Here is a 13,740-nt window from a genome sequence, read left to right on the forward strand (position 1 = left end):
GTCTTTCAGCCATAAAAGTAATTTAACATTGAAACATGAGGATGTTATACTGAAGTGAAATGGGTGTGATCCTTTGTAGTAAAGTCTACCAGATGAAGTCTTGTGGTTTTCCTCCTGCTGGTCACTTGTTGACCTCCTTTCCAGGACCTTAAATGTTGGTATTCTTCAGAGTTATATCTCATGTCCTCCATTGGTATCATGTATGCTCTTATGGCCTTAATTACTGTCTGCTGTGTCCCATATCAATTAACTCTAACCCAGATCTCTGTCCCACACTTAAACCTATATTTCTTGTTGCCTGCTAGGCATCTTTATTTGAATGTCCTATCCTGGAAATCAATATCAACATTTCCCATTCTGCACTAGTCATCATCCTTAGCCCTCAACCTGTTTCACCTCCTACCACCTACTTGGGAAAGCTAGAAACTCTTTTCCCCTTGCTTGTCATACTGAAGTTTCTTGTATCCCAGATGTCTGTATTAGAGCTCTTTCCAGTGCAGGTGACTGCAAAACAACTTAAAGATGAAGAGAATTTATTGATTCATGGTTAAGGAGAAAAAACACATCTAGAAAAGGTCAGAGGGGAATTTTGTCTCAGGAATGACTTGATTCAGGACTGCATCACTGACTCTCTTCTCTCTCCTCCTTTTCTTTTATGTTGACCTTACTCTGTCCCACTGTAGATGAGCTCTGTTTTTGCTTAAGTCACAGAAATTTGGAGAGTTGGTACATACATAGTTAATTTATATAAGTTTAAAATTCAGCAAGGCAACTTTAAGATCTATTGACAAGAATTAAAGAAGACATAAATACATGAAGGAATATACAATAATCATGGATAGAAGAAAATATAAGGATATTACATCTGTGCATATTATTCTGTATTTTCAACATAGTCATAATCCCAACATGATTTTCATGAAAGTTGACAAGCTGAGTATGTGTGGAAATATGAAGTGATAAGAGTAAACAAAAATTACAAGTTTGATGTGTGAAGTAACTGGAACTCTAATACACTGTTGTATGTTGAACACAGAAATCAGCACAGCCATTTTTGGAAAATGGCATTACCTTTTAAAGTTGAACATATACATGTGTATAACCTCTACCCTCCTATTCCACTCTTAGGTATAAACCTGACAGAAGTATATCCACGTGTTAACCAAAAGACAACTACATCAAAAATAATGGTAGCCCCACAAAAGGAAGTTACCCAAATGCCAATCAGTAGAATGGATAAATCAACAATGGGATCTTTATATACAAAGGAATATAGTACAGCAACGAGAATGAACAAATTACAATATATGCACCAATATGAACTGAATCTCACAAATGTAGATAAAATGGGGTCAGATACAAAGGAGTACATTCTGTATGATTCCATTTAAATAAAACAAAGTAATCTATGTTGCTATAAATCAGGATCATAGTTACTTGAGCAGACATAGGGGATAGTGTCTAGAAAAGGTATCTAAGTTTTTAGGTATCTGGTATGTTAGAAATTGTTCTTTTTCTTGTTCTAGATGCTGTACAGAAGTGTGTTCAGTTTGTGAATATTTTCAAGCTATGTACTTAGGATTTGAGTACTTCTCTGTACATATAATATAATTTGATAAAATTAATGTAGTTGATAAAATTGATAAAAATTAATGTAAAATATCCTGGGGTCAAAGTAAATTTTAAAGATGATGTTAATAACAGAACAAAAATTAGTCATCTCCAGAAGAGATTAATTCATTGACATGAAGTTCTTAAAGTTAAAAAATGGACATTAAGGGGGTACCTGGGTAGCTCAGTCAGTAGTGGTTTTGGCTCTGGTGATGATCTCATGGGTCATCATGGGTCTCATGGTCACAGGATGGAGCCCTGTGTTGGAGTCTGCTTCAAGAGTCTGTCCACCTGCCCCTTCCCCCACCGTTGTATGCACTCATGTGCTTTGTCTCTCTGAAATAAATCTGGGGTGCCTGGGTGGCTTAGTGTTAAGCCTTAGGCTCAGGTCATGATCCTGGAGTGCCAGGATTGAGTCCCGAATAAGGCAGCCTCCTTATCAGGGAGTCTGCTTCTCCCTCTGACCTGCCCCCTTCTCATGTTCTCTCTCTCTCCCTCTCTCATTTTCTCAAATAAATAAATAAAATCTTTTTTAAAAATAATAAATCTTTCTTAAAAATGGATATTAATATTCACCCTGCAAGTAAACAACAGCTAACAATAAACAGCTATACAAGCATGTATATTTTACCTGTTAAGTTTGAATAGGTGCTTTTGCCATAAAACATTTGATAATTCAGTAATGTCAGTGAAAAAATTATATTTGTAATTCCTTTGTGGCTCTCATGCCTGTTTTCTTCTACTGTCTCATTCTAGTTCTTTTAAACTTAACTCCTATCCTTTTTAGGTTTTTTTGAGGAAAGAGCATAAAACTTCTTAGTTTTTTGTTTCTTCATTACTCTATAGGTTATCAGTAGTGACCATTCTGCATCTACTTTATAAGCCCTCAGCCTGATGATGAATCTCTAAATCAGTAATATTTTCTTGGTCAATAGTAATAGTACCAAGAAAGAGAAGACTTTTTTTTTCCTATCAAAATGACAGTCTGTCTTTATGTACATGGCTCTTGCATTTGCTAGTTTTAGTGTACTTTTACCTGAATGTATAAAAAATTAAAAGAATCTTAAACTAATTTATATGTCTTTTTAGTGCAGTTATTATATATAAATAGCATAAAAGATGATACAGTAGTATGAGGACATCAAACTCAAATCATTCGAAAAATCTATTAAAATTTTTCAGGAAAGTTGGTCTTCGAAGAAAAGGTGTTTTCTCAAAATGTTTCCCAGTCTTTGGTTGTCAGTAGCTGTAATTGGTATTTGATGGAGATAAAGATATACATTCATCTAAAGCTTTATTTCTCTATCCACAGACAACAAATGAAGTTGTTTTGGCTGTGGAGTTCCATCCAACAGATGCAAATACCATAATAACCTGTGGTAAATCTCATATCTTTTTCTGGACCTGGAGTGGCAATTCACTAACAAGAAAACAGGGAATTTTTGGGGTAAGGATCAGAATGTTGCAAGTTCATTTTAAAACTTTGATTTTTTTAATTGTTGAGTAAACAAACATTATGCCAAAGGAAAACTGAAAATTCTCGTTGTTTCATTGTAGAAATATGAAAAGCCAAAATTTGTGCAGTGTTTAGCATTCTTGGGGAATGGAGATGTTCTTACTGGAGACTCAGGTGGAGTCATACTTATATGGAGCAAAACTACTGTAGAACCCACCCCCGGGAAAGGGCCTAAAGGTATAGTATTCTCATATCAAAGTCCTCACTTTAAATGCACATGTCTTAATGTTGCCAGTTGGTGCTTACTCCTCCCAATGCCTTTTGTTTTTAAGGTTTTTCATGGTGATCTATTTTTAAAAATTAAATTTCTTACAGTTATTCACTGAACATATATAACCTACATTTGACTATACCTGGACTTTCCTTTTAGGAGGTTAATACAAAGTAGAGTTGATACAGATATATGTTAATTAAAGCAGTGTAAAGATGAGGAGAGAAATCATCCTGATCATTAGCGTTTTGTGAAGCCATCACAGAAGAAATGGTATTTAAGCTACACCATAATGAATGTATAAGACTTAAAAAAGATATGGAACCTTGATCCCAGTTTAGGGAAACAGTGCATGCAAGTGAAGGCAGAAGGGTGGGTATGAATGTGAGGCATCCAGGATGTGAATCAGTTTGTAGAAGTTAACAGAGACAAGAACTAGCCAATTTGAAGGAAATTCTATTTTATTTTACTTTATTTTATTTATTACATATTTTATTTTATCTTTAAGATTTTATTTATTTTACAGAGAGCACAAGCAGAGCGAGCAGGGGAGGGAGAAGCAGGCTCCCTCCCAGTGAGTAGGGAGCCCAATGTGGGGTTTGATCCCAGGACCCTGGGATCATGATTTGAGCCAAAGGTAGCCTCTTAACTGACTGAGCCACCCAGGTACCACAGAAAATGTGTTTTTAAAAATTGTAGTGTTTTATAATTCCTACTGTCAGTTTAATATATACTAAGTAATGGATAATTTAAGTAGGGATTAAGATGCAGATTTTTTTGAGTTATACGCAAGAATCCTTTAAACTGGTTGTTGAGCTCACCACAGAGGAAGAGTTAAGAGGCCACGGGTCTTTATCCCCCAGTTAGATAACCGAAAAAGACCCTACAAGGATTACAGAAGGGAAATTTAAAAAGAAAAAAGTTAACTCCCTCCCTGAAGAAGGGAGGAGAGAGTTTCCAGGATTATCAGTGCTGTAGAGAAGTCAAGAATAAAAACCAAGAATCGACCATTAGTAATTTGCAATATCAATAGAACAATAAGGCCCCCAAACACCTAAGTATAGAGCGGCCAGTCTCAAAATGGAGAATTTTGAGAATCCAAGATGAAAATGGAATGGGAAGCAGAGAGTTACTAGTGTCAGTAGTCTCTCTAAAGTTGCCTACAACCTGAAAGTAAAATGGGAATTGCCGGTAAAGAAGAGGAGGCTAAAGAGAGATGAGAATACCTGGATTGGGCATATGAGGAAGAATTGTCCTTGAAGAAGAGCAAGAGCCTCCATCTTATCCTGAGACTAGAGCCTTAGGAGCTAAGATATCTTATGTGGGTAAATGGGGAGTAGGGGGAGGGTCTTACAGGATGACTTTGATTTCAGTAAAGGCAACTCTGTTAAAGACTTGAAGTTTTTATTTTTAATGTATTGAAAAAGAATAGTAATGTAATAAAACATCACATAATCAGACTGTTACTTTAGAGTTCTACTTGTTGGAGTTGGGATCCTCCTGAAACTTTTATCTTATCTGTGGATATTGGACTTATAATAAATGAATAATAAAACCCAAACCTTATAAACTTAGAGGTATTATTTTCTAAATAATTAGTGATTAAAACTATCCTTACTGATTCTCAAGCCTGTTTCCAAAGATCTTAACAGCTGATGATTAGTAGTTATTTATAGTATAGTAAAAAAGTATGATAATCCTAATTACTACATTTGTGGCACATTTCCTACCTTCCTCCTCTCCTTTTCCCAACATAGCAACAGACTAGAGGGTTCAGTCTCCCTTGAGCTGGGTCTGAGAGTTTCTGTGAGGGCATTGTGCATGTCCATGTTATAAAAATGAGAGAGAGGAGGGAAAAAGAATAAACTCATAGTTTGGTCTCCTTCTTCTTTTTCTTACTGTAGCCTGTCTTCGCAGTCCTTGTAGTGGGCCTTGGCATTTCTTTATCTTTACCTCAAATTGATTGTCCTCAGAAATATAAATACCTTTTTTTTTTTTTTTTTAAAGAATTTATTTGAGAGAAAGAGTACTTATGAGAGACCACAAGCAGGGAGAGTGGCAGAAGGACAGGGAGAGGGAGAAGCAGGCTCCCTGCTGAGCAGGGAGGCCAGTTCAGGGGCTCCATCCCAGGACCCTGGGATCGTGACTTGAGCCGAAGGCACATGCTTAACCAACTGAGCCATCCAGGTGCTGCAGTACATATATATTTTTTAAGTCCCATTTGCACCCAAACGCACAATCCACTTTGCCCTTTTCAATGATAGATGAAAAAGTTAAAGGAACATTAAAAAATTAGGAATGTTAAAGGAATGTTTAAAAAATTAAAGGAGCCTTTTTTTAACCCCGTTTTTCTTTACTGTTTAAGAAAAAGAAAGCTGAAAGAATATCCAGAGTACTATGCTTCCTTCAAAGTAGAAGGTTATGAGAGAAGAATTAGAGACCTTGTTCTAAAATCAGTGGGCTGGGAACAGAAAGAGATTCTTTATTAGCAGCAACAGGTTGTAGCCGCAGAAAGAAAACTAGCTAAACCAATCAGACTCTTGAGAATCCACAAGAAGAGTGGTGGAGGTTGACAGGGAACCAACATGTAGTTCCTGAGACATTCCCTCTGGGGAGTGGCAGAGCAGCACATACATCCTGGTTTCTCTAATTCATCCACCTCACCTTAAACACACTGAAACAACTTCCCTTTGTCTCCCTGGAGTCTCTGCATGAGATTGTGGAAATCACCACAAATAACTTGTGAATAAGGGAATCCTTATTTCTCTGCTGAGAAAGAAAGCCCTAATTTACATGTCTGTCTTCCCTGATAGACTTTCTAACACAATATCTGACATTTGGTACTAGCTGTTTAAAGATTATTTGTTACACATGTTGTTAAGGGAATGACTTTAATCTTAACTTTGGGTGTTAGTGTAGGAATAAAAGTTGAGTGGTACTGATGAAAACAGTTTTCATGAAAATGTGGAATTTGTAGCCTTGTAGATTTCACGATTGTGCAGATTTTTATACTGTATTTTGGGGATATATTCTACAGCAGTTTTTTTCTGTATCCATTCAGCTAAATTCCCAAGTTTGGTGGGTGAATTGGATAGAAATTAATTCTTTAGTTGTATTACCGATGATCCTGATCTCGATCACTGGCCATGCATTCTTTAGCTTCTTTTGTCTTGTTTAAGTTCAAAATTCATAAGAAGGATGGCAGTGGATTGAGGATTCTTTTTTTTTTTTTTAAGATTTTATTTATTTATTTATTTGATAGCGATTACAAGTAGTCAGAGAGGCAGGCAGAGAGAGAGGAGGAAGCAGGCTCCCCGCTGAGCAGAGAGCCCGATGAGGGGCTCAATCCCAGGACCTTGAGACCATGACCTGAGCTGAAGGCAGAGGCGTAACCCACTCAGCCACCCAGGCGCCCCTGGATTAAGGATTCTTAAGAAAAAAGAACAGTGATACTATCAACTACCTTTCCCACTCATCTCTATTTTCTTTTTCCTGGGCTCATTTGCTCAGTATTAGAAATATGAGTAACAGCATTGTCTACCATCTACCATCTACCAAAACAGTGACTTAAATTGTTGACATGTTATCCTCCAACACAAAGCAGAATTTGGGTGTAAATGTACCCTTCATTAGCCTTAACTCGCGCTGAAATGGGAGGCAGGGAGAGGTCTTTATCTAGTTTTTTTGTCTAAAAAACTTGTGGCTTTGCCTTTGTGCCAAGAAAATCTGCATGTGAACATACAGGAAATAGGGAATCTAATCTTCGTGAACTGCTGAGTACATGAAATGGACTGTGTTGTACTATGCTATGATCCTGCTATGGGCAAACTTCCTAAGAATTTTGTTTCTTTCTGTACCTTTGAGTGTTTCCATTGTATAAGTATGGCTAGAGGAAGGATTTGATGAATGCAGTGAAATAAATGTATAAGCTCAGATCAGAACACTCAAAGTTTCCATTTTTAAATTCTTGCCCCAAATTTCAATAGATTGACCTGTTTTGCATATTCCTTAATATGTATTTCTGCATCCATGTCTGGAAGCCTTTTCAACCAAAAATACTGTGATAACATGTCTGATAAAGGGACATTTTTAGATGGCAGAAGTATTATTTCATAAGTGATTCATAAAGAATACAGCATAATGATTTGATATATGTATGTTTGCCAAATGATTACCACAAATCTTTAGGATTTACTCTCAGGATCTTTCAATATACAATATAGTATTGTTAATTACAGTCACTGTACTGTACATTAAATCCCAGAAGTTGTTCATCTTTTAACTGGCTATTTCTACCTTTTGACCATTGTCACCTATTTCCCCCACCACAACCTCTGACAACCACCAGTCTGTTCTGTTTGTTCATTTTTTTTAGATTTTACTTGTGAGATCATATGGCATTTGTTTTTCTGTGTCTGACTTATTTCACTTAGCATAATACCCTCAAGGTTCATCCATGTTGTTACAAATGACAGGATTTCCTTCTTTTTTATTCCATTGTTTATATGTGTGTATTATCACATTTTCTTTATCAGTTCATCTGATGGTCAACACTTAGGTTGTTCCAGCATTTTCTGTTATCCTGTGAGTACAAGGTACTTATTTCTTACCTATATGAGGAAGTTCAGATTTTTCTTTTATGAAATAATTCATAAGTTTTAAGTGGGGGGATTATAAATTGAGAATATTACAAGATCATTAAATTTCCCTTATTCTTAACTCTGCCAAATTCCTTTAAGGAACTAAGAAATACCATTTTAAATTCAAGGATAATTATTTTTCTTGGTAGGTATTTCAAACATGACTTAAATTGGAATGTCAGAAATATAGGCTCATGAGAAAGAAATCTTTGACCGATGATTTGTTTTGTTGGTAAATACTATCTAAAGGGAACTGTTGGTAAATACTATCTAAAGGGAACTTTGTTTAAATTTGAACATGTTTAAATTTGAAACACAGAAATTTTATCTCAATATTAGGTCCTCAGGAAATAAAGGTCATAGGGTAGGAGGTTTGGGAGTGGAAATGTCATGGAGATGATACTATTTAGATATTTTTATTCTTGATGGAGCATTTGTTTCTCAGGTTTATTTTCTGCTTTCTAACATTCCATCATTCTAGGAAGATCTTAAGTGTTTAATAAGGTTGTCTTTTCTGGAAGTATGGAAGACTGAATTTAAAACAGAAAAACTATTGCACTTTTCTACATTTTCATGGAGATCCATGAAAGTCCACATTTCTGCTTTTTGTAATTTCTTGGTACCATGGTACTTTCAGACTCTCTTGTTGACTATGCATTAGAAAGTAAGCCCTTTGCTCCCCCGACCCAGCCAGCAATACTCTTTAAAAAGTTCATACCTCAGGGACGCCGGGGTGGCTCAGTTGGTTGAGCAGCTGCCTTCGGCCCAGGTCATGATCCCAGCGTCCTGGGATCGAGTCCCACATCGGACTCCTTGCTTGGCAGGGAACCTGCTTCTCCCTCTGCCTGCCATTCTGTCTGCCTGTGCTCGCTCTCTCTCCCTCTCTCGCTCTGACAAATAAATAAATAAAAGCTTAAAAAAAAAAAAAAAGTTCATACCTCAGAGTGTCTGAGTGGCTCAGTTGGTTAAGCGTCCAACTCTTGATCTCAGCTTAGGTCTTCATCTGAGGGTCATGAGTTCGAGCCCTACACTGGGCTCCACTCTGGGCGTGGAGCCTACCTAAGAGAAAAAAATTCACATCTCTCATATGTCTTTTCTCTCATGATTGATAATTGGCTGTCTGTCATACTGGACACAGTTGTGGTATTCAGTGTTTAAAGTATTTTAGGTGATAAATGTTGATGTGAGTTGAGGCTGTTGATGTGAATAGCAAGTTTGTTGGAGTTCTGCTCCCAGCTCTGCACATTCGAGCAAGCTCTACTCCAAATCAGGCAAGCCCTTTTCTTTCTCCCTACCAAATATACCCATCTCTTAAATATCTGTACCACTAGCTCCCTCACACTGAGTAATTTTTAGATTCTGCTGTAGCATTCTTTTTTCAAGGATACCAAGGCCCTACAAATTTCAGTTAATTTTTTAAATATAATGGTAGCTCAAATAAATAAGTAAAAGTGAACAGTCTCAGTGACAGCTTTATTGAGATGCAGTTCACAGACCCAAAATTCACCCTTTTAAAAATACAATAAAGTGATTTTTAGTACATTCACAGAGTTATATACCTATCACTACTGCCTAATTTCTAAACATTTTATCACCACCAAAATAAACCCTGGGCCCCTTAGCAGTCATTTCCCATTTCTCCCTCCCTTCAGCCTCTAGCAACCATTTGTCTACTTTTGATCTCTGTGGATTTGCCTATTTTGGACATTTCGTGTAAACTGAATCATACAATATATGGTCCTTTGTGACTGGCTTCTTTTATTGGAACCTTAGTGTTTTCAAGGTTCATCCATGTTGTGGCATGTATCAGTATCTCAATTCCTTTCTACGGCTAAATAATATTACATATTATGAACATACCATATTTTGTTTATCCATTCTTCCATTGATGAACAATTTAGAAAGTGGATTTTTTTTTTCAGTTTTATCTCAATAAAACTGGCATATAATTTTGTATACACTTAAGGTATATAACATAATAATTTGATTTGATGTATGTTTATATTGCAAAATGATGACCACAGTAAGTTTTGTTTATAACCATCACCTCATATAGTTACAGATTTTTTTTCCCAAAGATTTTATTTATTTATTTGACAGAGAGAGATCACAAGTAGGCAGAGAGGCAGGCTGAGAGAGAAGGGGAAGCAGGCTCTCCGCTGAACAGAGAGCCTGATGCGGGGCTCGATCCCAGGACGCTGAGATCATGACCTGAGCCAAAGGCAGAGGCTTAACCCACTGAGCCACTCAGGCGCCCCCAAATTTTTCTTTTGATGAAAACTTTTAAGACCTACTCTCTTAGCAGCTTAATTTTCAGATATATAATACAGCATTGTTAACTGTAGTCACCATGCTGTGCGTTAAATTCCAAGAACTTATTTATCTTATAACTAGAAATCTGAACCTTTTAACCCCCTTCACCCATTTCTCTCAGTGAGTAAATTTTAAACCTATAATTTTTTTTTATTATTCCAAGTGATTTAAGATCTACTTATTTACTTACTTTGGCCATTTTTTTTTAAGATTTATTTATTTGACAACGAGAGAGGGAACACAGCAGGGGGAGAGGGAGAAGCAGGCTTCCCTGCCAAGCAAGGAGACTGATGGAGGGCTCAATCCCAGGACTCCTGGGATCATGACCTGAGCCGAAGGCTGATGCTTAGCGACTGAGCCACCCAGGCACCCCACTTTGGCCATATTTAAACAAGGTGCTACCTTCCCATTTTTAACCTAGTAACTGATTCTACAAGGTATTTTCCAAAGAGCTTTTACTCTTGCTCTTCCAGCCTCACTAGCCAGATAAAGAGGTTCATTAAGTTAAGGTATCATGAATACCAAAAAGAAGGAGTTCTCAGGAAATGAAGTGGTTACAGTTTTTGTACCAAAATCTTACCCTTGCCCTTAAGAAAGAGGGTCTTGATGGGTGCCTGGCTGCCTCTGTCAGAGCATGAAACTCCTGATCTCGGGGTCATGCGTCTAAGCCCATGTTGGATGTGGAGCCTACTAAATAAATATATAATATAAAGGAAAAAAGAGTATCTGATTACATATAAAATATACACACATATATACATACATAGCTGACCCTTGAACAAGATAGGTTTGAATTGCATGTGTCTACTCATATGCAGATTTTTTACAGTACTGTAAATGTATTTTTTTTAAGATTTTATGTATTTGAGAGAAAAAGCACAAGGGCAGGGGATGGGGGGAAGTGGCAGAAGGAGAAGGAGAGGTGAACTCCCCGCTAAGCAGGGAGCCTATTGTGGGGCTCAACCCCAGGACCAAGACTGAAGCTTAGCCAACTGAGCTATCTGGGTGCCCCTCTTACAATTTTCTTAATAATATTTTCTCTAGGGATGCCTGGGTGGCTCAGTCCCTTGAGCAACTGCTTTGGCTCAGGTCACGATCTTGGAGTCCTGGGATCGAGTCCCACATCGGGGCTCCTTGGTTTACCACAGAGTCTGCTTCTCCTTCTGCCTGCTGCTCTCCCTGCTTGTGCTTTCTCTCTCTCTCTGTGACAAGTAAATAAATAAAATCTCTAAAAAATAATATTTTATCCTCTAGCTTTATTGGAAGAATATATATTTAATACATACAGCATACAAAATATGTGTTAATTAACTATTGTTATTATCAGTAAGACTTCCTGTCAACAGTAAGCTATTAGTAGTTAAGATTAGGGTGAGTCAAAAGCTATACACAGATTTTTGACTGTGCAGGGGGTTGGTACACCTAACCCCTGTATTGTTCAGTGGTCAGTTGTACGTGTGTGTGTTGTGTGTGTGTGCACACAAGTGTGCATGTGTATGTATTTTGTTTTTTAATGTCTACGTGGACTTTATTTAAAATATATTTTTATGGACCTGCCTTGTTCCTCCCTGGGTAAAGTGCTATGGACATATAAGAAACCTGGGCTGTCATTCAGCCGTCACATTGGTTCAGCCGGACCAGTTTTTAATACTTCTCTAGTTGATCAAAAGCCAGTGTTCTAGGCTACTAGTGCCCATTTCCACCCCTGTACCTTTCCCAGTCCTCCATTTTTTATCAAATAAAAGGGGCAGTCATTGGCAGAGCAGAGGGCCTCCACATGAACAATGGTTATTTTTTTTATATATATTTTATTTATTTATTTGCCAGAGAGAGAGCACAAGCAGGGGGAGAAGCAGGGAGCCTGACTAGAGGCTCAATCCCAGGACCCTGGGATGACCTGAGCCGAAGGCAGATACTTAACTGACTGAGCCACCCATGTGTCCCAGCAGTGGTTATTAAATGTTAAATATTATGGCTATTACCTCAGTAGGAAATGAAGACTTTTTGGAAAGCTTAAGGGAACATTGAAGACTTGTGTCCTCAGCTCTAAAATCAGAAGAGTAATACCTACCCTGCCTACCATGTAGGATGATTATAAGGATAGTAAGCTAATGTATCCTCTGTTGTCTGTGGAATTATATCTTTTTGTAAGAATTATTTTGAAATGTTTTCAGAGTAACTGAATATTGACATAAATGCAAAAGGAGGAACTTTTGATTCTTCAGTCTGTAGTTAAAGTTTTCTTCCAAAAAGACACTAAAGTGATGGAAAATATCACTAGTGTTTTTTTTTTTTCTCTCATCTTATTAGGTGTTTATCAGATCAGCAAACAAATCAAAGCTCATGATGGCAGTGTATTTACACTTTGTCAGATGAGAAATGGAATGTTATTAACTGGAGGTGGGAAAGACAGAAAAATAATTCTGTGGGATCATGATCTGAATCCTGAAAGAGAAATAGAGGTAAGGATAAAAATGAAACATGAAAATTTTAAAATGTTAAGTTTTCTAAGTGCTTGTCTTTCATCCCATAATAAGTTAACACACTTTCCTGGGAAACTGGTGCACACTTTTTTTTTTCCTCAAATTTTTTTTGAAATTTTTTATAAACATATAATGTATTATTAGCCCCAGGGGTGCAGGTCTGTGAATTGCCAGGTTTACACACTGCACAGCACTCACCATAGCACATACCCGCCCCAATGTCCATAACCCCACTCCCCTCTCCCTACCCCCCCCCCACCCTCAGTTTGTTTTGTGAGATTAAGAGTCTCTTATGGTTTGTCTCTCTCCCGATCCCATCTTGTTTCATTTATTCTTTTCCTAACTGGTGCACATTTTTATCATTTCATTCTCTCATAAAAAGAAAAAGGAAAAAGGACCATTTATTAAACAAAATAATTGGAAAGAGTAAATACACATATATATATATTATATATTGGTCAGACTAAGTAGTTTTTGTTTATTTCTGAGATTATCTTTTACTGATCTAAAAATATAACCATGCAGACTTAAAATTCAGCAAACATTCATCAGATACAGTATCCTCCTCTAAGATATAAAAAATAACCAGTTTGATTTTAAAACCTGAAAATAATCTTTTAAACAGTGGGCTTAATGATAATCGCTCTCTGTGTATATGTCTGCTTCATATCCTGCACCAAGTGTATCCACAACACCTGACAAGTATTCTGCGCTCAGGGGGAGTTTGCTACTTGCGTTGAGGTCTCTGGAAGTGAAAGGTTAATAATAGCATTCTATAGGTCAGTGATTCTCAAAGCAAGGGCAAATTTCACAGAGTTTAGTATTGCTTCTTTTTTGGGGGGTGATTTAAATTTTGAATTTATGCTGTTGTCAACACATAATGTGTTTTCCAGACAAAATCTTTTCTTAAAAAAGAGGGTCCCAACAGTATACTGCTCTTGGGTTTTATTTCCAAGAAGACAGACA

The 13,740-nt window shown here is 37.1% G+C and overlaps 1 protein-coding gene across 5 annotated transcripts in view; it reads left to right on the forward strand.

Annotated features, from left to right (window-relative positions):
• LOC111158506 (echinoderm microtubule associated protein like 4) overlaps positions 1 to 13,740 on the forward strand; it is a 196,801-nt gene that overhangs the window by 149,160 nt on the left and 33,901 nt on the right. For all 5 annotated transcript variants that reach the window (XM_022520570.1, XM_022520571.1, XM_022520572.1 and 2 more), the window contains 3 exons: positions 2,924 to 3,058; positions 3,169 to 3,304; positions 12,602 to 12,753. In XM_022520570.1, coding sequence (XP_022376278.1) covers positions 2,924 to 3,058; positions 3,169 to 3,304; positions 12,602 to 12,753 — 423 coding nt within the window. The remainder of the gene's footprint in view (positions 1 to 2,923; positions 3,059 to 3,168; positions 3,305 to 12,601; positions 12,754 to 13,740) is intronic.

This window comes from Enhydra lutris, unplaced genomic scaffold (assembly GCF_002288905.1).
Source record: "Enhydra lutris kenyoni isolate GAN:26980312 unplaced genomic scaffold, ASM228890v2 scaffoldscaffold59, whole genome shotgun sequence".
Lineage (NCBI taxonomy): Eukaryota > Metazoa > Chordata > Mammalia > Carnivora > Mustelidae > Enhydra > Enhydra lutris.